This window comes from Cyprinus carpio, chromosome B7 (genome assembly GCF_018340385.1).
Source record: "Cyprinus carpio isolate SPL01 chromosome B7, ASM1834038v1, whole genome shotgun sequence".
Classification (NCBI taxonomy): domain Eukaryota; kingdom Metazoa; phylum Chordata; class Actinopteri; order Cypriniformes; family Cyprinidae; genus Cyprinus; species Cyprinus carpio.
The window spans coordinates 18971018-18992385 of record NC_056603.1 but is presented as its reverse complement, the minus strand read 5'-3'; the positions used below and the strand labels follow the sequence as shown (position 1 = coordinate 18992385).

The 21368-nt window shown below is 36.6% G+C and overlaps 1 protein-coding gene across 4 annotated transcripts in view; it reads right to left on the bottom strand.

Annotated features, from left to right (window-relative positions):
• The window catches only part of LOC109092765 (potassium voltage-gated channel subfamily C member 1-like), a 33332-nt gene that overhangs the window by 6077 nt on the left and 5887 nt on the right, over positions 1–21368 (bottom strand). For 3 of the 4 annotated variants that reach the window (XM_042727711.1, XM_042727709.1, XM_042727710.1), the window contains exons 2-3: positions 8137–9067; positions 55–240 (exon numbers count right to left, since the gene is read on the bottom strand). In XM_042727711.1, coding sequence (XP_042583645.1) covers positions 55–240; positions 8137–9067 — 1117 coding nt within the window. The remainder of the gene's footprint in view (positions 1–54; positions 241–8136; positions 9068–21368) is intronic. The other variant, XM_042727708.1, reaches the window with a different exon arrangement.

The following is a 21368-nucleotide window of genomic DNA, read 5'->3' as shown; positions in this document are numbered from 1 at the left end:
TGTGTGTGTGTATTTGTGTGTGTCAGGCAATAGCCCCACACAGCGGTTACATACCCTTCCTCACTCGGGTGCCCGTGTTTGTGGATCGTCTGCCGACGTTTAGCAGAAAACACGGAGTGTCTCCCCGTGGCTCGCTTGGGTTAAAGATCTGGCCGTCCTCAGGGGAAATGACTTGGTCTATGTGGGGACAATCTTCATTGGCCAGCGCTGCTTTAGCTGCCTCACCATTCACTTTGGGATCCAAACACACAATCACATGTAAGAAGAACATGTAGCCATGGTGAAACACCAAGACTGATGAAAGAGAGGGCTTGTGCAGGACAGAGAGAAGAGGCAAGCGAAGGTAAAGGGAAGCCCTTCTAGTGACATGGATGTAAATGTATGTTATGTATGCATACAGTCATTTATTTTGGGGTTGCGAGCATACTCATTCAACAGCAAAATTAATATTAACATGTTATTCTGGTCACAGTATTTTATTAGTAGTTCTGGTCATATTTTAACTAGGCTGCCTTAACCTTTCTGGGAAACTACTCTTCAAAAATTTTAAATTTCTGAAAACCACTAAATTTACTACACATGATTTTTAAACTGGTTAGGATGAATGAATGAATGAATGAATGAATGAATGAATAAATAAAGACCCAAGAATTTAATTTGTGTTTGATCATCTTCATATTTAATATGCAATTTACCCCCCCCCCCCATCATTTTCCATCTTTTATACCTAATCCAAATTGTCAACCAAAAGACATTTAAATTTTCTAATTATTATTTGAATCTTGTGATCATGGTGCTAGCAACATGTCATGGGTTCAATTCCCAAATTAAACTGATATAGCTTAGATGCAATTTAAGTCATTTTGTTTTGCATTTTATAAAAATAGCTGCAAAATGCATAAATGTAAATTCAATCTAACTGCATCCAACATTTTTCCCCACATATGAATTGTATGAGAATAAATTTAGTTATTCATTGGTTAACATAAAAAACCTCCTAGTACTGCAAAAACCTAAGCCTCTTCTGTTTTCAGCACTACATTTGACCAAACAGTAGGGTGCAGCTCTGGTTTTGTTCCAAAGAAAGAGGGAGGAGCATTGAATTATAGCTCATAGCCACGGCGTAATATATAGAAACAGCTCATGGCAACCAGCCTTTTCACCTGTGAGCTTTCTGGCAGCCAGAAGCTTCTGCTCACTCGATTTACACTTCATCGATCAGACCTGTGAGAAGGGAGAGCGCTGCCAGAGCTCCTCGGGGGAAAAAGCACTGGGAACTATCATATCTCCCACCTGGATTTTCCATTGTATCGCCAACACTGATTCAAGCACGCTCTTGCTAACATATTACTGTCAACACAAAGAGCATCTATCAGCAACTACGGCAGGCTTTAACTTTGTGGTTATTCATATGGGACATGAGCCCTGTTGGTAATATTAAAGTGGCTACAGTACATTTCATTATGGTCTGTTGATAGATAGCACAACATGGACACCCTGTAGACACATATACACTACGGTTTATATTAACATTGTGACTCTACAAAATATACCTTCATAAAAGGATAGTTCACCGAAAACAAAGTGAAAATTCTGTCATCATTTACACACCCTCGTGTTCTTCCAAATCTGTGTAGCTTACTGTGGAATACAGTTTTAGATGCACTTACAGTGAATGGGGAATGGAGATTTTAAGCATTGAAAGGCACAGTGAAAGTAGCTATTTTAAAGACATCGGTATAGCAGTCCATACATCTTGTACATTATATTTTAAGTATAGCAAAACAACAAAAAAGTTTTGTGCTGAACACACTGAAACTGGATCAACTCGTTCACTGGAAAGGAACAAAGGAACATTTTTTTTTTTTCAAGAATTGGGCATCATAGTTCCTGATGAATGCACCAAGGAGTCTGTTCCTCACACACACACACACACACACACACACACACACACACACACACACACACACACACCACTGAAGAAAAAAAAAAAAAAAAAAAAAAAAAAACTTAATATAGAGCACAAGTCATATGAACCACGATACTTTATGGTACAGCCACAGTTCTTTTTTACTTTCTTTACACTGAAAAAAGCAGCCAGGATATTTTTTTTAAATAACTGAAGCAAGAAAATCATACAGGTAAATGATGACAAAATGTACATTTTTTTGGGTGAACTACATTTTAATTCCCTCAGGTCATGTTCTTCCAGAAAATAAAACATTAGGCTAAACATAATTCAGGTCATGTCTTATTATTTGTCCAGTCTACTATGGCAAGTGCAGCTGTGAAAAGAGAAAAATGATATTTCTAAAGCAGAAACATGTATTGGTATTTAAGTGGATTTGTGTGTTTATTTATGGTTCGTGGTGTGTGCGCATTTACAGTTTACAGCTAACAGCACAGTGATACTTAAAATACACACACAGGAAAAGTTGTGAAGTGATGCAAGCCTCTGTGATGGAGAGTCTGGATAGGACGAGTTGGGAGGAAGGACAAGATGACTCATCTTTATGAATAGTTAGATAAACAGGCATTCCTCTCACTCTCTACCATTGTTTCTGTTTCTCTTTTACACTGCAGGCAAAAAACTGTTTCTCTAGTGCTGCCAATTAAAAATTACTCAACAGTTTTGTTCTGACAAAACAAATTTGAGCAATATTTAAGTCTAAAATATTTCATTATATTAGGGGTCAAATGGCATTTACAGCTAAGGTGGTTGATTTAAAAAGTTTCATCAACAAAGATGGCTGGCATATTTCAAATCAGTGTAAAGTTTACTAATTCGCTATACATTTTTTTACGTAGAAAGGAAAAAGATCAGAAGTATCAGTTCATATTTTATGGTTCTACAGTTAGTCTTTTTTAAGAAATCTCTTTGATATTGACATGTTTAAGAAATCATATATGAATGCTGATTACGATTCTGTATGGTGTTGCTATCCCTGGTTTTGCCACCTGTCGCAGTCACATTTGAGATGTCTGTCTAGTTCGGCACATGGATAATTTATAAATGGTGAGAAAAAAATTTGTGTGAAATGTATGGGAATATAATGGTAAAATGCTACCAAATGTAATACCAACTAAAATCTCAAAGGCTTTTTCAGCTGGTCAGTGTAGAAAGGTTCATTCAATTCATCCTCTTCATCTAATAATGATCCTCAATTCCATACAGTCTCTTCTCAAAGTGTGTATGTGTGCTAAAACATGGTAAATGAATAATATAAATGATAATGTCTATTTTAGAGTATATCTTTTTTTCTGCTGAAAGAAAAATCCAGAGACTTCAAGCTGTAGACTACATGTGCTGTATGTTATTTCCTCAAGCAGGAATATCCAGCTCTAATTCTGTATGAATGAGAACCTACTCACTCTAAGTACACAGACTGTAATTATTATTTACATATGAGAGGTAGAGCCCCTGTGTAGAGTCTGTAGTGAAGGACAGATCTGCTGGGGCCCTGCTGCATCTGCCCTACTTCCTCTCTGCTATTTCTGCCCTGAACACCCTCGAATCTCTCTTTCTCTTCATCATCCCCCTCACTTTCTCCTCAGCACTCAGCCCTATGATATGAATAACAGCAGGAAGTGATAAACAACCTCAAGCATCAGTTCAGAGATTGACCACATACTAATGTAAATATGGTTGTTTTATGTTTTACTGTACAGTTGTTTATGGATTAGTGGGCATTCCAACTACAATCTACAACCAGATTCACCTTTGAAAAGTAGTAACAGGCACATTTGCAATAAATCTGTGTAGCATGTACAGGAGCTACTTGAAATACTAGTTGTCTCAGTACGCAGTTTGGCATCCATATTTCTTGTTTACAGCCGTGAGACGTTCTCACTTCTCACTTCTCACTTCCAAAACTTTTCTGGGTTTGTGGCCACTGAATAACCTGAATTCAGCTATGTGTCTTAAAAGACCCAAAAATGAATGTTCCATCATCATCATCCTCTCAAACTCATGGCACTCTAAATGAGATCCGTCTTTTCAAACTGAGGACAATTGAAGGTCTTATGCACAGCTTAAAAAAAAAAAAAAAAACTTTCAATTATGCTCATGAAGACATGGTGTATATAAAATTATATATATTAATCTTAACTGTATATATACTGCGGTGGCTCAGTAGTGCACAACACAACGAAATTGCCACAACACAACGCAGATGACTAGTTTAGTTGAGTTTTGCTAATTCCGTTGTGTAGCAGCTCTGTTATGTTGTGGTATTTTTGCTGTGTTGTTGCTTGTTTAAGTTGTGTTGTGCTAATTGTACTGTGTTGCAGCTTGTTTCCTTTGTGTTTTGCTTATATCGTTTTGTTGCGACTTGTTTATGTTGTGTTGTGCTAATTTCATTGTGTTGTGGCTTGTTTCCATTGTGCTAATTTTGTATCCGTAGTGTTTGTTGTGGGACAGACCTGAATACACAATGAAACTGAAAATACACACAGACATTGGAAGAGAATTATTTAAAAATGTAGTAAAATAATGGACTGAATGTGCCTAGAATTTGGTTTTCCTGCTGTGACTAAATCCAATAATAATTTTAATTAATAGCAACAATTCCTAACAACTGCTGATAGAGGTGTTACATGCTGTACAATATATCAAAACCAACCTATATGTTAATTATACATAACACAAAATCTAAATATTGTCATATCTCTGAATGCCACAATTTACAGTGAGAGCAAGAGCAGCTCATAAAACATTATGTTGGATGTGTTAAGTGCGAGTGGACCGTTTTGAATAAAAACAGGGCCAAAAGCATAATGATAATTACACAACTCATATTTCTCAGGAGACCTCAGAATTAGAAATAACTATACGACAGGGATGGATATAGGCACTGTCTATAGAGGACAGAGAGTTGACTCATCTCAAACAGTGACTGTGTGTGTGTGTGTGTGTGTGTGTGTGTGTGTGTGTGTGTGTGTGTGTGTGTGTGTGTGTGTGTGTGTGTGTGTGTCACAGATCTGTAGTGAGAGTGTTTGCTGTGTTTCTCTGCGACCGTGGCCAATTCAACAGATGCTTTCGCTCTATGTGCTGGTGATTCTTACGGTTCTCTGCCCAAAGTCAAATGGATGGAGCTAATAATCAAGGCCTTTGTGCCATCTGTAAACTCATTTACAAGAGAGATTTAGAAAGGTTGCGCTGAACAGAGAGGGAGAGAGAAGAAAGGACAGGAAGAATATCTTTTTTTTGGGGGGGGTTTGGTGTAGTTTATTATTTAATATTTTCAATCCAGCTGGCAATGAATCCAAAATTGAACTGGATTCATTATCCATTATGTGTCTCTGTTTGTCTAATCTAAACATAAAGATGAATCCGATGAACCACTGAAACATCCAGAGACATTTTATCCCCTAAAAACCTGAGCAGTAATTAACAGTAGGTCACTTATTGATTTATACTGCATTCATCCTCAGACCATCTAACTCTGTGTGTGTGAGTGTGTGTGTGTGTGTGTGTGTGTGTGTGTGTGTGTGTGTGTGTGTGTGTGTGTGTGTGTGTGTGTGTGTGTGTGTGGGTGTGTGTGTGTGTGTGTGTGTGTGTGTGTGTGTGTGTGTTTGTGGTACCGTATGAATAGCACAGGAGTCGTGCAAGGTGAGTGAATGACTGCAGCTCATTGCAGAGTGCAATTCCTATTGTGCGGTTGCTTGGACACTGTTGCCATAGCAACAGGCTCTATTGCAGTGTAAAGACAGAGAATGAAATAATCAAGAGATTGTGTGAAAACAGAAGGCATTACCCATCCTTTCTCTTCATAACAAAGCTTTGTTTTTAACTGGACAGAATGATCACGCTATAAACACTGTAGATATGACTCTCCTTTTCTAACTTGTATAAATAGCTGACACACTGAAGGTTGTCTCTAATACTGTATCATTATTCACTGAGTGAGCTCTCAAAGTTTAGTGTTTGTCACAAACTCTCACAACAGTCCTATGATCATTGGAAAGCACTGCTTGGCCATCTACTCAAACTAGATTAATCTAGGGTTTTTCAAATGGGGGTTCACAAAAAAATTGAAGAAAGATTTGATTTATTTTTTTAACAACATCTACTCTACTGTTCAAAACTTCGATGTTAGTAATATTGTCTAATGTTTTGAATTGTCTATGTTGTTATATATTGTTAATGTTTTAAACAAGGTATTATTTTCTTTCGAACATAAATCGTACTTACCCCAAACCTTTGATTTGGAATTTTTTTTTTTTTTTTTTTTTGTGGTTAAGTCAACTAAATTCACTAAACTGTTAACTAAATTAGCATATAAAAGTGGGGGAATCCCTCCAGTCAGACTTATGAAGGAGTCACTCACAGTTACTCTCAAACATTAATGAGAATTTCTTCACCCAGTCTGATCAGACAGCCAACAAGCCCATCTCCTCACTTCTCTTTTACAGCCAGTCTCTAAATGAGTGCTACAAATGAAGGCACTCACCACCACTTACTCATGTTAAGAACGCTGAGGACAGAGTGGAGTGGGTTGAAATATCTTATTTATGCTGGTCAGGCCCTCTTACTGTGTCACATCCACATTTGAGTGGACACGAATTCACTGTTTTTTTTTTTTTTTTCACTTTTTAATTTTACCATAAAACTAAACTCAAACCAACACAAGAAATTATGAATACTGATTATGAGTGTATGGTTCACAACATAGTAGTAGTTCCAAAATCACAGCTGTTTACTACATCACACTTCTGCAGCTACAACAAATACTAACCAATGCAGTACCCCTTAGATTTTAGCTGGTCGTTCTGATTGCCCTCTCAAGTAAATCAGAAGTTCATGCAACACCCTTAAATGCATGGGTGTGTTTAAAACTGTGGATAAGCTTTTTTTCCTAAAATGTAACATTTATATTTTAAACCTTTTCTATGCACATAATGTTGCACAAAATCAAACTCTTTTTGCTTTATTAGTGACCATCATTTTCTCAGGAGGTTAAAATGATTACTTTAGGACTACAACTAATCATTATTTTGATATTTGATTAACTGGATTAAAAAGTACTGTTTAAAAAAGATTTTAACATGGTGATGGATATGACAATGTTAATGTATTTGGTCGTGGCGGAATAGATCTGTTAAGCCGCTGCTGAAATGCTGCTGCTGTTGGTTATTGCTGTAGTTGTAGATTATTGCTGCTGCAAGCAAGTACAGGCACTTGCTACTGCCAATGCATATGGCGATACAGTGCCATGAGTATTTAAGACATACTGCTGCTGCACAAATAGCATATAAAATAACCCGTAGCAGATCTATACAGGTGGAGCTGCGGAAGGTGGAGGGTTTCAGAGAATCTCTGAAAGCGCGCTGCAGAAATCTCATATAAAGGCAGTAAGCTCATTGGCTGCATATGCAGCATGAGCCAATCAGCTTTGTTTAACTCTCTGAATATCATCAGTTACGTTAACTCCTGCACCATCTAGAGTTTCATGACTGAACTATATATTTCTTTTCTAAAAAGTTATATTACCAAAAAAATAAAAATAAAATAGATAAAACATTCCACATTCTGCTCTCCTCTAAAAGATATAAAGTAAGCTACAAACACAAATATACACATTAAGTGCATAAAAATGTTAAGAATATAAACATTATATAAAAAGATTTTGTCCACAGCAAGAGTCTCTGTCTGGGCAAGCTTTTATGGAAATGAAGGTCACAAAAGCAAATAAAAACTATTGTTTTTTTTATGTATAAGTAGAATGTAATTAAGCCTAGCTGATAGACAAAAACAAAAGCAAGCTGTTGAATGTGTGTGCTCCTGTTTGTCTGGGTGGATATAATTTATCCTCACAGGAGTCTGATGGAAAAACATATAGATATGCAAAATGTTGCATGGGGTATTAGTCGTTATGCAACCATGGTGAACACGTGTGTTTGTTTCTACACGCATCTTTGTTAAGAATGCAGTGCGATGAGATTTTATAATGTTTCCAGATGGCAGAGCTGCATTTGAACAATTCCCAAATGAGGGATTTTGAAAACAGGTTACATGTGTGCTTTCAGGCAGGTCTAGAAAGACTGTGAGGTGGAAGGGAAGAAAAGGTGAGTTAAATATAATTTCTGATTCTATGACATTAATTCAGAAGGACATTACTTAAACAAGCCTCCTACCTGCTCTGTTCATTTCTAAAATCTCCTCCTGGGCAGCAAGAGAGCAGTGGTCACTCTGTGGGCTGTGGTGGGGCGAGTTCATGGCAGACTTACAGTAATTAGGTGAGCCCAGCTGGGGTGCACGGGGAATATGCTTGTTCTTTTTCTTTGGTAGCTTCTGCTTAGCCATGGCTAGAGAGTAGTACATCCCAAAGTTATTGACGATGACAGGCACAGGCATGGCGATGGTTAACACACCCGCTAGAGCACACAGTGCGCCCACCAACATGCCCGACCAAGTCTGAGGATACATGTCTCCATAACCCAGTGTGGTCATAGTCACAACAGCCCACCAGAAGCCAATGGGGATGTTTTTGAAATGGGTGTGCTCGCTGGCACGTGGGTCATTGGGATTGGCACCGATTCGCTCAGCGTAGTAGATCATGGTGGCGAAGATGAGAACTCCGAGCGCCAGAAAGATGATGAGCAGGAGGAACTCATTGGTGCTGGCGCGGAGAGTGTGTCCCAGTACACGCAAGCCCACAAAGTGCCGTGTCAGCTTGAAGATTCGGAGGATCCGAACGAATCGTACCACTCTGAGGAAACCCAGAACGTCCTTCGCTTCAGAAGAAGACAGTCCGCTCAGGCCCACCTCCAGGTAAAATGGCAGGATGGCCACAAAGTCTATGATGTTTAGGGTGTTTTTGATAAATTTCTTTTTGTCTGGGCAGAAGGTGACACGCATGAGGAACTCAAAGGTGAACCACACCACACACACTCCCTCGATGTAGGTTAGGTAGACCACCGTCTCTGTCTCCAAGTGAAACCTGGAGCTGTTGTCTTCAGGGTTAATATATGTGCGGTTAATGATGGGGTTGAATGCCTCGTGTGTCTCCAGGCAGAATGTGGTTATGGAAACCAGTATGAAGAACAGCGAGGCAAATGCCACCCACTGAAGGAAAGAGAGAACAGGGAAAATGAATGAGAAAGCAAAAACACAATGTTAATTTTGTTTGCATCCTTCCCAAAAAGACAGACTTAAACAGACATCTTTTGTAGCATTATACATTTCTTTACTGTAACTTTTGCTTGATTTCATGCATCCTTGCAGAATAAAGTATTAATTTCTAAAAAAAAAATAAAAAAATTTGACGCCAAATTTTAAACAATAGTGTAATTAAATATCAAAAGACTATTAAAAAAGAAGAATCAACTGTGTGTAGACTGTGAGTACAGCAATCTGAACAAATAAAGAATACGGTTACAGGCAAACAAACATTATTGAAAAAACACGCTCTCAAACACAAGCTAATTAAAAGCTAATAGAATAGCAACTGAATAAACAACTCAGACCCAACAGAGCAGCGCTTCTATGGTGGTTTTGATATCATTGTCAATTTCTGTTCATATAATACTATACAGATCACCTGATAATCAAAGGTGCACGTAATGTTTAATGGCATTTAGGACCTAGTCTGTGTGTTAGTTAATTGTTAGTAAGGTTAACCAAAAAAAGTACATACTCCAACACTGATTTTCCATATACCAGTCAGAAACAATTTAAACAAAACCAGTGATGATAAAACTAAGCTAGAATAATATAAGCAGTGATTTCAGGAGCTAAGGGCTCTCAAATATGCTTTAAAGCATAAACAACTCTTCCTGCAGATCATGGGATCTGGATCTTTTTTTTTTGTTTTGTTTTGTTTTTTTGGACATCCTCTGACTAGTTCACTCACACATTCTCTTTGGAATTTGATGATATACATTGGAATGAAAATAGCAAAATGCCACAAAAATGTATGTTTTTCTCTATTTTATTTAATCTTTTACAACCTAGTCTCATAGTCCTTCAGCTAAATAATTGTTGCTCCATAACTGTTCTCTGAAAGGATGGTGAATTGAGCTTACAAAATGTATCACTTAAGTCCAGCCAATCAATTGGTTCAGCATCAGTTACCATCAGTGATACAAGAACGGAAACCAGGTCAATGTATCACACAAATGACATGCCATTTTTACATTCAATAAGGTATCGTATAACATATTGTATATCCAAACAAAATGCCCCCCAAAATTCAGAATCATTAAAGGAAGTAAATTTAACAATGTGCACTTGATATTTACTGTTAAAATGATTGCAAGAATGTATCCTCAAGCTACCCTCTTAAGCAATTTTATTTTTCATTTTCATATACCACATGAAAAATTTGATCGGTTTGAAGAACAATGAGTTTAGCTGTTAGCTTGTCCTTACATTTCTTTACAGGTGAGCAGAATGGTCCGCATAACATGGCCTTGTGCAAGCCTCCTACAGCAAGTCCCACGCATGAAGTCTTACACCAAGACCACATGTTTGAGCAACACTTCAGTCTCAGAGGTGAAACTCAATGCAGCAACACTGTAGGGCAGCATAAAGATCTCAGCAACAAGCCAGGTGTAATCATGCAGTGCAGTGCAGCAGACAAATATCAGGGGAAGCAAAAACTAGCTCTGATGATGACCTCTGACCCTTGACTGACCTGAGGCCTGTAACATAAAGTTCAAATTCAAGGACATTCCTTGAGTTTTCAAACCTTTTTCACATCTGGCTGTTTGTGGACATTGTAAATAAGAAATATTTATTGAGCATATTAGAATGATTCCTAAAAGATCGCATAACTAATGAATGCTGAAAATGTAGCTTTACATTTTAAATTGTATTAAAATTGATAACAGTAATTTTAAATTCTAAATGGTAATATTTCACAACTTTACTTTTGATTTAAAACATCACAAAATCTTACAGATTCCAAACCTTTGCACAGTATTGTTTAATGCTGTTTGACTGAATCCAATCACAGGCTAGAATTGCTTGGTTCTCATTGGAAGTTATAATTCATCAGCAAAATTGCCTTTTAAGCATCAGTTAATCCATTTCTGTGAGGCTGAAAGGTGGCTGAATAAGAAATGACTAGTTCATGCAATGTCCATGTTCAATGGCTTTGTCAGCACTATTGTTTAGCCTTGATATTGATTCTTTTCTCTTTCTATTCAAAGAGACGAATTACCCCTGCTGGACTGTTTGGGTTTAGAATCATGTTACCCCGCTTACTGTCATCAAAAGATTAATGATTAGTTACCCGAAACTCTCTCTCTCAGTCAGTAGATCTACCTCAACAAAACACACAACATTGTTTGTGGACAGTTTGTGGTCTGATTAAAATGCTGAACACTCAGTATACTACAGAGTGCATTAATATATTTGTTTTTAAATAAAATATGACCTTCTTAAGCTTTTGTGGGCTTACATGTTTGTTTGATTCAGGCAAATGGCAGAGTTGCTGTTTTCTGCAGTGACAAAACACTCAGCCCACATGAAACAAGCTGTTAATTTATTGCTATAATAAATAGGAAAGTTCAAATCACATTATTAAAGTAAAACATCCTGCTTTTTTGCAGACAAAGACCCCTTTGCCAAAGCATTTCTGCTGCACTGCATGCCAAAATGGAAAGAGTGCAAAAGTGAGAGACAGAGGGAAAAAGAAGGAAAAAGGCTCATTTAATTGTCTCAGAAATAGCACAAAATCCTTCCCCTTCTCCCTTACATCACCTCTTACTCTCATTCTCTGGTTGTACCTCTCTTCCTGGAGATGAAAGCTTGTCACGTTCTCTTATGTAACTAAACATTGCCTAACACAGTGCACCCACATTTGGGACTGCGTCTGTATTTGTGGATTCATGTGTTTTGTGTCTGTAGGGAGGGCCTGGGTACTGGGCTTTTCGTATATGGCTGTGAGTGCTGGCACTGTTGTGCTTTCATTTTTGGACAATAATAATGTCCCACTGGGGCTTGACAGAAAAGACAGTTGGGGAGTCCTGATTAATTCCTACCAGTTTATGACCATCTGTTTTAATTATAAAGGAGCTGGTGGCAGAGCTTGTTTCTTTCTTTATGAAAAATACCAAAACTGCAAAAATCACAACAAATACCGTGTCACATATCTGTAGATTGTTTCCTTTCAGAAGTGCATACCGGACACCAACATCCCCGGGACGTTTTCAGTAGCTCTTTCTGCAGGTTACACCAATGATAGTCTTTGTGAGTGTATCTGTGAATCATTCATTGAACTGATTGGTTTTAGATTCATTTATAAATGAATCTACTATATATGAGGCAAAAAAAAAACAGTATATGAAAAAGTAGTATCTTCGAATCTACAGTATTTATAATATAGTAAGCAAAAAGTACCCAGATGACACACTTTTTTTTGTATTTTTAAAATACAAAAGTACAGTAGTTTATTTTGATACATGGTGTGGCTGCTGTATTTTGTAGTTTATTTTGATACTCTTAAAATGAAGGTATTTGGTATTTTATTTTAAAATACATTTTGATGTATCTTTGCCCAACCCTGTTTGTGAATACATTCATACTATATAGAACATCATTTTTTTTTAGCAGTCGTGAAGTAATTACTTATTCAAAACAAAATACTTATACAGAGTGTATGAAATTTCAGACACAGTCGCTGCCTTCATGAATGAATCATTGAATCAGTTTTTCACTCGTTCAAAAACCCTGATTCAGTAATGAAACCACAAAAAAATACCTAACATTAATTGAAACTCTGTAAGTCACTTCTTTTTTATCATAAAACAAGTAAACTCAATCCTGACTTCTTCAAGTCAATCAAGAAACACTCCAAATGTAGGAACCAGGGGCGTTCTAGCCTTTAATCGGTACTGGGGCACAGGCCCACCATCTTTAAAAAGTTTGTCCATATTTTGATGGTGTTTTTTTTACTACAATTTTGGATATAAATGGATTTAAATCAACTAACCCTGCAGTACAGAATCATTCATTCGTGATTCTGATATCAATAGTTCAGATTCTAAACAGCATATAGAAAACACACAACATGATTGCTGAGGTATTAGCAGCGAAATTATTCTCAGGTTGGTGTACATCAATTCTATTGCCACATAAGGATTTATAAGTAATATTTAACTGGGACACAGCCATATTTCACTGGAGCTCATTCTCCAGTAAAAAAAAAAAAAAATATATATATATATATATATATATATATATATATAGTATCCTATTATGCATAATATTTTAATTTATTGTTTATTTTATTTATTTATGTTAATTTCATGCCATTTTGTCCCAAGCCCAGATTAATTTCTGAAACTTATAAACATTACCAGAGAATAACATACTATTCTGAAAAAGATCCTTGGCTGGAGAGGCACCAAACAAAACTTTAAAACCCTTTTCTCTAGGAAGCCATTATTTTTAATGCACAGGTCCTTATTGACAATTTTGTGTTAATAAGCACATGTCTGTTAGTTAACAGTGCATTAGCAGGTTTAACCAGGGACAGCCTTTTCAAAATATGCTCAACTGTGCTATGTGTGTAAATCTTCTATAAATTATGTATGTTAAAGATTTTAACAGAAAATACAAGACTCACAGGCAAGTGCAGAAAAACGAAGAGGCATAAAAGGCTGTTGATTACATCACCACAAACTTCCTGTGTATGTGTGCTAGCATGCTTGACATTGAATCCACACAATAAAATTCCATTAGCTTGCAGTAATTCATAAATATATTCCACTCATGCCTCAGATTGCCCAGCTTGGCTGGTCGGCTGAAGATGATGTGTACCGAAAGGAGGGTTGTTGAATGCACATTACACACTGCTGTTATGCCATTAATGTGCAGTGAAGTTCCTCGACTCAAAGCAGAAATAAGTGGCTCTCTCCACTAATGGGAGATTAATGGGAAAGATGGTGCTGCTGGCCATTCTTGAAGGAGTGAGAGTTATCAATTTATTATTGTGTATTCAGTAAAACACACCACTAATTTATTAACCACAGTTAGGCCTATTTATGTTAACGTCATCATCTCATAATGAACTTCAAAATTATTATAGTCAAGAAGCCTGTTGTACTGTAGCTACACAAACTGACAGCAGTATATTTAAAATTATTCCATCACAAACCTCGGCTCATGGTCATTTTTTTACAGTACTTAGCACAAACCGCCAATATTTCCTCTTTTAGTCACAGGCAACACCCAAACCAACACTCTGCTCTCAGAATGTAAAAGCAGCCTCTCCCTTGGCTTCCTCTCAAACAGTGTCAACCTAAAATGCTACCGACACTCTTTGGTCTGGTTTGTTGGGTTTTCTGTGTGTGTGCATGTTCATGGCTAGCAGAGGAACAGCTCCAGAGATACTTTTGAATATGAAAGGAACATAACTGTATGATATGGATGAAATTTCTGCACCAATTTGTTTGTTTGAGTGGCCTGCTGGGCGTGACATAACACCATGTGAATTTGGGGTGGGACTTCCTATTTGAATTGCGAGAAATTAAACTTTATTTGATACTAGGAAATGAAATGAGTCAGATGCTTGTTTTGGTAGACCTATAGATGCAGCAAAGCCAACTTATCCTAACAGTGTAAAGAGGCCTATTCTCACTCACTTTGTGTAGTACTCAGGGACATGACCCTTTCTTTTAAAATGCTGTGAATATTGATCCACAAGAGAAAACCACTGCTACTAAGTGTCTTTTAAAAAGCATGCAAACAGAAGCAGGATACATAAACTAAATTCCTGTCACTGTTTCTGATTCTGTTGTAATAAAAAAAAAAAAAATGCAGAACACATAAAGTGATGCAATCCTTTTGGCCAGCAAGGGGCTCTTCAAATCTCTCAAATTTGCATTTGTAAAAAAAAAAAAAATCAAAAAATCAAATCAATTAAAAAAACAAAAAAAAAACAATGAATGCATTTTAACTTTTTTTATTGCAAAATTTTAGTTTAGAATATTATTTGTTTCTAAAAAAAAGTTATTTTGCAATTCCGTTTGTTGCCATAGGTGACACACAAAATATACGTCACCTTGAAGCTTGGTTTTACTGGTTTGAAAGCAATAAGGTCTGTGTAGTTTTGTTTACACAGTACTAAATTAACATTTACAGTAAACAGAAGTCAGTCAGATAATTAACCAGTTAAAGGTTTGTCATTCATCAACTTCGTATCTGTTTGCATTGACACCATTAGATCTCAAATGACCACACTGTCCAAATGATTATTAATGGGGCAATTCCTTTCAACACAAATGATCACACACTGACTTTCTAAACAGAGCAATACCATGCATTTATCCACATGCACAAGCATTAACTCCATTATGCATTAAAAGAACAGAGGTCCATCTCAGCAAATGGTATACGTTTATGACAATTTCACTATTAATCTAATTTTCTTATAAGGAACAAGGGCCTCTGCCTGACCTCTTCAACATTTAGTTCGCAGGTGTAGGCAGCACTTGACTATTAAATATCAAGTTGGCATGCTCATAATCACACAAGTATCATAAACAACAGACTTCCATAAATGACATGCCACATGCCACATTTCCAAAAAGGACTGTGATAAACTTTACTGATAAGTCCTTGTCTGTAGAGGATACCACCAGATAATTATACTCCCACACAATATTGAAACAAATAAAGTCCTTTATTTTCTGTCATCTGTTTATAATCATTAGCTTTAATGGGTTTGTTAATGAATTACATAAGAATTAGGGTTCTTTATGTGAACAGGTCAAAACTGTCTGATTCAGTCAGCTTGTGAATGCAAACGAGTCTAAGTGCAGGTAAACACATCTTCCATCTAGGAGTATCATAACACCAACGCTGCATAAAAACATTAAAGTTCCATTTTTGGGAGTACCTTCCTTGGAGTACCATTCAAGTACCAATTTTCACCCTATAATGTTGCATGTGAAGTTCTGTTTGGCTGACAGGTGGCGTAAGCTGAATGAGATGCAATGTCAATGTTCAGTGGCTTTGTCAGCGCAATTGTTTACCTGTGACAATGATTTTTATCTCTCCTCTGTATTCAAACAGATCCCTTGCTGCGGCTGTATTGTTTTGGTTGAGAATCATATAACCTTGCTTATTAGTGAAAACAGACTGCCGTGCCTCAATAAAGTGAGCCGATCGACAGTGGTCAGACTAATCTGCAAAGGAAGCAGAAGAGTCAGCATACCATAAAGTCCATTAAAAAGAAAGGTATCAGCTATCTTCTGTTTACACAAATGCCTTTCGGCTAAATGCATAATAAGCCACCCCTCACTGGCCATTAGAACATTAATTTCTGTGAGGCTGACAGGTGGTTGAATATGAAGACCAGTTCATGCACTGATGAATGGCTTTGTCAGCACAATTGTTTACCTGTGATATTGATTCTTTTCTTTTTTCTGTATTCAAACAGATGAATTAGCCCTGTTGGACTGTTTGGGAATCATGTGATCTCATTGCTTACTAGCTGCAGTCACAGGAACAAAGGTCGAAATTCAGACCAATGGTCTGACTAATAGAGTGCATTTAAAATGAAAGATATCAGCTATCTTCCTCTGTTTTCACAGATACGCTGCCACATGTCTCACAGTGAAGCCTATTCCCCAGCCCCTCCTGCAGCACTTTATACCCCAAGCTCTCCCTGTGTGCTTTGTTTTAAGCTCTGCTTAATGTCTTGTTCTATTCTGGGATCTCCCTTCAGGACAAAACAGGACTTTAAATAAACCATGAATTCAAAAGCTAGATTTTAAATTAACACTGGTATAGACAGGTTGTTTTAAAATGAATATTTTACTCTTATTTAAAAATTGAATATTTAATGCGCAGATTTTATGCACAGTTCAAATTAGATTAATAATATATGAACTGAATATAATAATAAATTAACTTTTTTATATAACATATATGTTTATTTGAGTTAGTCTTTCAGCAGTAAAATCTTTGAGATACTTTAAAGAAATAGTTAATCAAAAAATTAAATGCTTATACCCTCACTTCATTCCAAACCTGCACAATTAACTCTCTTCTGTGGAACATAAAAGATAATATTTTGACAATATTTTATTATTTCTAAGAAAATATCTTAATGTTTTACTATAATTTTTTAATATTAAATAATCATGATACTAAACTGCAATGAGATAAGCAATGACAACAGTAAAAAAAAAAAAAAAAAAAAAAATAGAAATCTTTCAGTCTTCTGTTTTCTCTAAAATGTGCAAATCTAGTATTTAGGACATACACAACAAAATGAAGAACCCCCGTATTAGAAAAATACATGTATACAGAAAAAGAAATATAAAGAAAAAATTGACACCATTTTATAGAGTCAAGCAAGTCTTCTATATCTTGTAGTTATATAAAAAAACTATATAATATATATATATATATATATATATATATATATATATATATATATATATATATATATATATATATATATATATAAAACATTTATTTTTTGCATCAGTACACCACATCATTAATCATTTGATTATATCATTACACATCATTTGATTATATCATTAGAGGTGAGTAAATTATGGCAGAATTTAGATTTTGGGTTGAACTATGCTTTTAAAACAGTTTGGAAGCATAGGAGCAAAATCCTCTATAGCTTTAAGGGCACCTATGCAAACTCCAATTTTACATGGTGTTTGGACATACATGTGTTTTGGCAGTGTGTGAACACAACCACCATACAATTATAAAAAATCCACCCACTCCTAATTTTTTAATCCCCTTTAAACCAAGTCAGTCTCACTAGGCCTGCAGTTCTGATTCTCCTGCAGTGTGATGTCACACTGCATAGGGCGGGGCCACGGGGGTTGATTGACAGCCCTGCATTGATATGGTTTCTGCCCACAGCGGTTGTTCGCTGTCCTACATTTTCTCAGCGCTCGAGCAGCTGTAACATCAACAATGTCTAGCAAGCAATCCTGATGCTCTGTGTTTGGATGTAAGACTGAACATAAGAGTCTTCATTTTCTCCCAACATCTGAGCTGCTGAGGACGCTGTGGGTTACTTTCATTTTTTTTAAGGTTGTGGGCCCCAAAATCTACCTAAATATGTGTATCAATCCAGACTCCTCTGTGAATGTCATGTTGTTATAGTGCTTAGTGTTTTAACCGTATTTGTGTGCGTACATTAAGTATTTTTAACTGATCAGCGCCGTGCTTGTGAGATTAGTTTGTGCTGTTCGTAGTGGGAGATTTGTTCGGTAGCACAGTCGGTCAATTGATCCGCACCGATGACAGGTCAGTCATGTTGCTTCTACCAGCTGTTTATTGCTTTAGATATGCAACTCTTCTGGAGACGGGGCGGGAATATGCAGCTCATTTGCATTTAAAGCGATACACGCTCTTTTTTTAGACACACCCCAAAAATGACATTTTCCAGCTGTTATAATAAATGATCTGTTGGGTATTTTTTTGCAAAACTACACAAAAACAAACTCAAGACAACCAACTAAAATATTTGGTAGTCATTTTTACTGGTATTTGCACCACCATTAAATACAGTTCCACCTGCCTTGAGCAAAATCCACCATAAAACCAGAGCTCTTCGCATCTGGGTGCCCCAGTTTGAATGTCTAACACCCAATTCTCATGGCCCATGGTATCAAGGCTATTCACAGTTGGTGGGTCTCTAGAGCCACTGCCCTGCAGCTTTTTAAAAGGGTGTCCTGCTCTACTTACAGCTCATAGACAGAACTGGGGGAGATGGGGTGGGGGAGGGCGGCAGTCACAGGGTGTCCTAAAAATTACGAGGAATGGGACAGCAGGGTGTGTATATTGCAGTAAATGGTGCCTTGCTCTTTTTTTTTTTTTTTTTTTAATGTCCTGCATGATAAGAACCTGTCTCTGTTTCTCAGCAGATCATTTTCAGTAGAACATGCCAGAGGTTAGCCAGTACACTGTGTCAAGGTACTCCACCCTATCTCTCTCCGGTAATTAAGGAGGTCTGGGCTCTACTCAGCTACTGCAATCTAATTAATGTTAATCACTGTAGGCTTCCTCTGGGGCTGACTTCTGTTCTGCATTTACATAGCAAGAATCTGTGCAAGCCTCACTCCAAAGATCTTCTGCCAGTTCGGATGAGAGGAGGATAAGGCGTATTAAAGGTGTGTCTTAATATTGCCCCATAATTATTCCAATGCATTCAGTTTTTTGGAATACTGTCTCCAAGAGAAGAACCTTTGAGTTGTACCATAATAATGAAAATGAGCTTGTAAACAAATGAAACAGAGAGGGGAAACAGAGAGGGGAATAAATACTAAGGAGAAGAAAAGAAAGAATGAAAGAAATGTGCCTGTGGCAATAAGGCAGATAGAAAAGTCTTTCATTAAATAAAAATGAATCCAGGGATTGGGAAACCTCTTCCAGTCCTGTTTAAATTTTTCATGCTGACTTATATTACATAAAACATATATTACATAAATCCAGTTATGTGTATGTACAAAGTATGCTCCATTACCATATGTCCCCAGTGTCTTATTCTGTCTCCAAATATTTCAGCACTTATCCACCTTTTTTTTCAACGCTGCTTCCTGTAAATGTGCAAGACTTCATTTTCAGTGGCCGAAATTGTTAAATAACAAGAAGAACAACAAAGTGAGGTAAATGGTTAAACTTTTTGTGTTACAAATCAGTGTGTTCATGGGAATAAATCTGATAGTGATAACAAATCAGTTTTACAACACTGTTTTTTTTTTTTTTTCAGCTAAAATAAATAGAAGCCGATGACACAGGAAGCCTTACACACTGAAGTTAAATTTGACCATGTCTGCTCTTAAGTTAAAAATAAGATGGATATAACATATGCTTACAGTAGACATTACAATCAAAAGAGATCCAAGCATTATGTTTTAAGTAGTTTTTGTCCTGTGAAGGACACTGGCAGCAAAGATATTTTGTTTAAGCTGATGTGTTTAGTGTAAAAGCTGGACCAGGCATCAATTAGGTCCCTTTCCATATAAATCACAGCCATGCTTAATGACTCAGCATAAAGCAACAACAAATCACACACAGAGGGACATGTTATATACCTGAATACTCCCTATCCCAAGCTTATGAAACTCTGGTACCCACAGTCTTCAAACACCCAGCACAGCACACATAGCCAGAGTGTAACCTGGCCTGATCGAACAAAAATCCTAGTTTATAATAACAGATGGTGTGCTTGACTTGTAAAGTGACATACAGTATAAGACCAACATCACAACATTATGCATTATTATGCACATTATGATGATTATGTAAGAGGAACAAAAACTACTCACTTGATTTAGTGTGTAACCTTTTGTAGAGAGAGAGAGAGAGAGAGAGAGAGAGAGAGAGAGAGAGAGAGAGAGAGAGAGTGTGTGTGTGTGTGTGTGTGTGTGTGTGTGTTTGTGTGTGTGTGTTTCTGTCCATGGTTGAGTATACAGAGATCTGTTAAATGTTTATAAATGTTTTTGAAAGACATCTCTTATGCTTAAGAATACAGTAGTGACATCAATGTTGTTCAATATTGTTCCAGTTTTATCATTTAAATGTTTTATTGTATATTAAAATGTAATTTATTTATGTTATTGCAAAGCTGAATTTTTCAGTGTCTCATAATTTGTGGAAAAAACTTTTCAAATGGTGACCCACAGATTAAATCAGGCCTGTAAGTTATGTTTAAATGTCCTTTTGATTGATTTATATGAAGTCATTGCACTGACTGATACATCAGAGAAGTCAGAGGTCAGAGGTAATTTGCAATTCCTTTTGAAAATAGTCCGGAATATCCTTCCATACAGAGGTTCAATATGTTGTGCAGTTGTGCACAGTTAATGTTCCTGTGTCAAGATCTGGACCCGGTCGAGTGTGTTTAAGACTTTTCAGAGTTCAGTTTCCTCAAACATGATCTAACACAGATGTAATAATTTTTCCTCACTGAATGGGAGGGTTGTAGAACAAAAAGGAAGAATTTACATTTTATGCCTTTTAATCTAATTGATTTTATTTTTTTCAAATGGCAGTTTTGTGTAGCGTAAGATGTAGTGTAAAACAATTTTTCCTTATGTGGATTAATATTCTCAAAAATATGGACAGATTTTTTTTATACTTTTTTTAAAGAGGAGAGGAGATGTTTGACCCCCTTGATTTGCCATCTGTGGCTCATGCAGGAACATAATTGAAGAACCATGTCTCTTTGATAAGAATTATAATTATTGGAAGTCATGATAACAGATTTTATCTTGTCGGTTATTCAGTGGTGGGTTTTCTTTCCTAAATGATTCCCAAACCCCCTTTTAATATCTCTATGGCAACCAAATAAACTGATGAGCATATTTCAGAATTCATGCTGTTCAAGCTAATCAAGTTTAAAATGAAAGTCTGCCCCTCACTATCTCCAAACCCC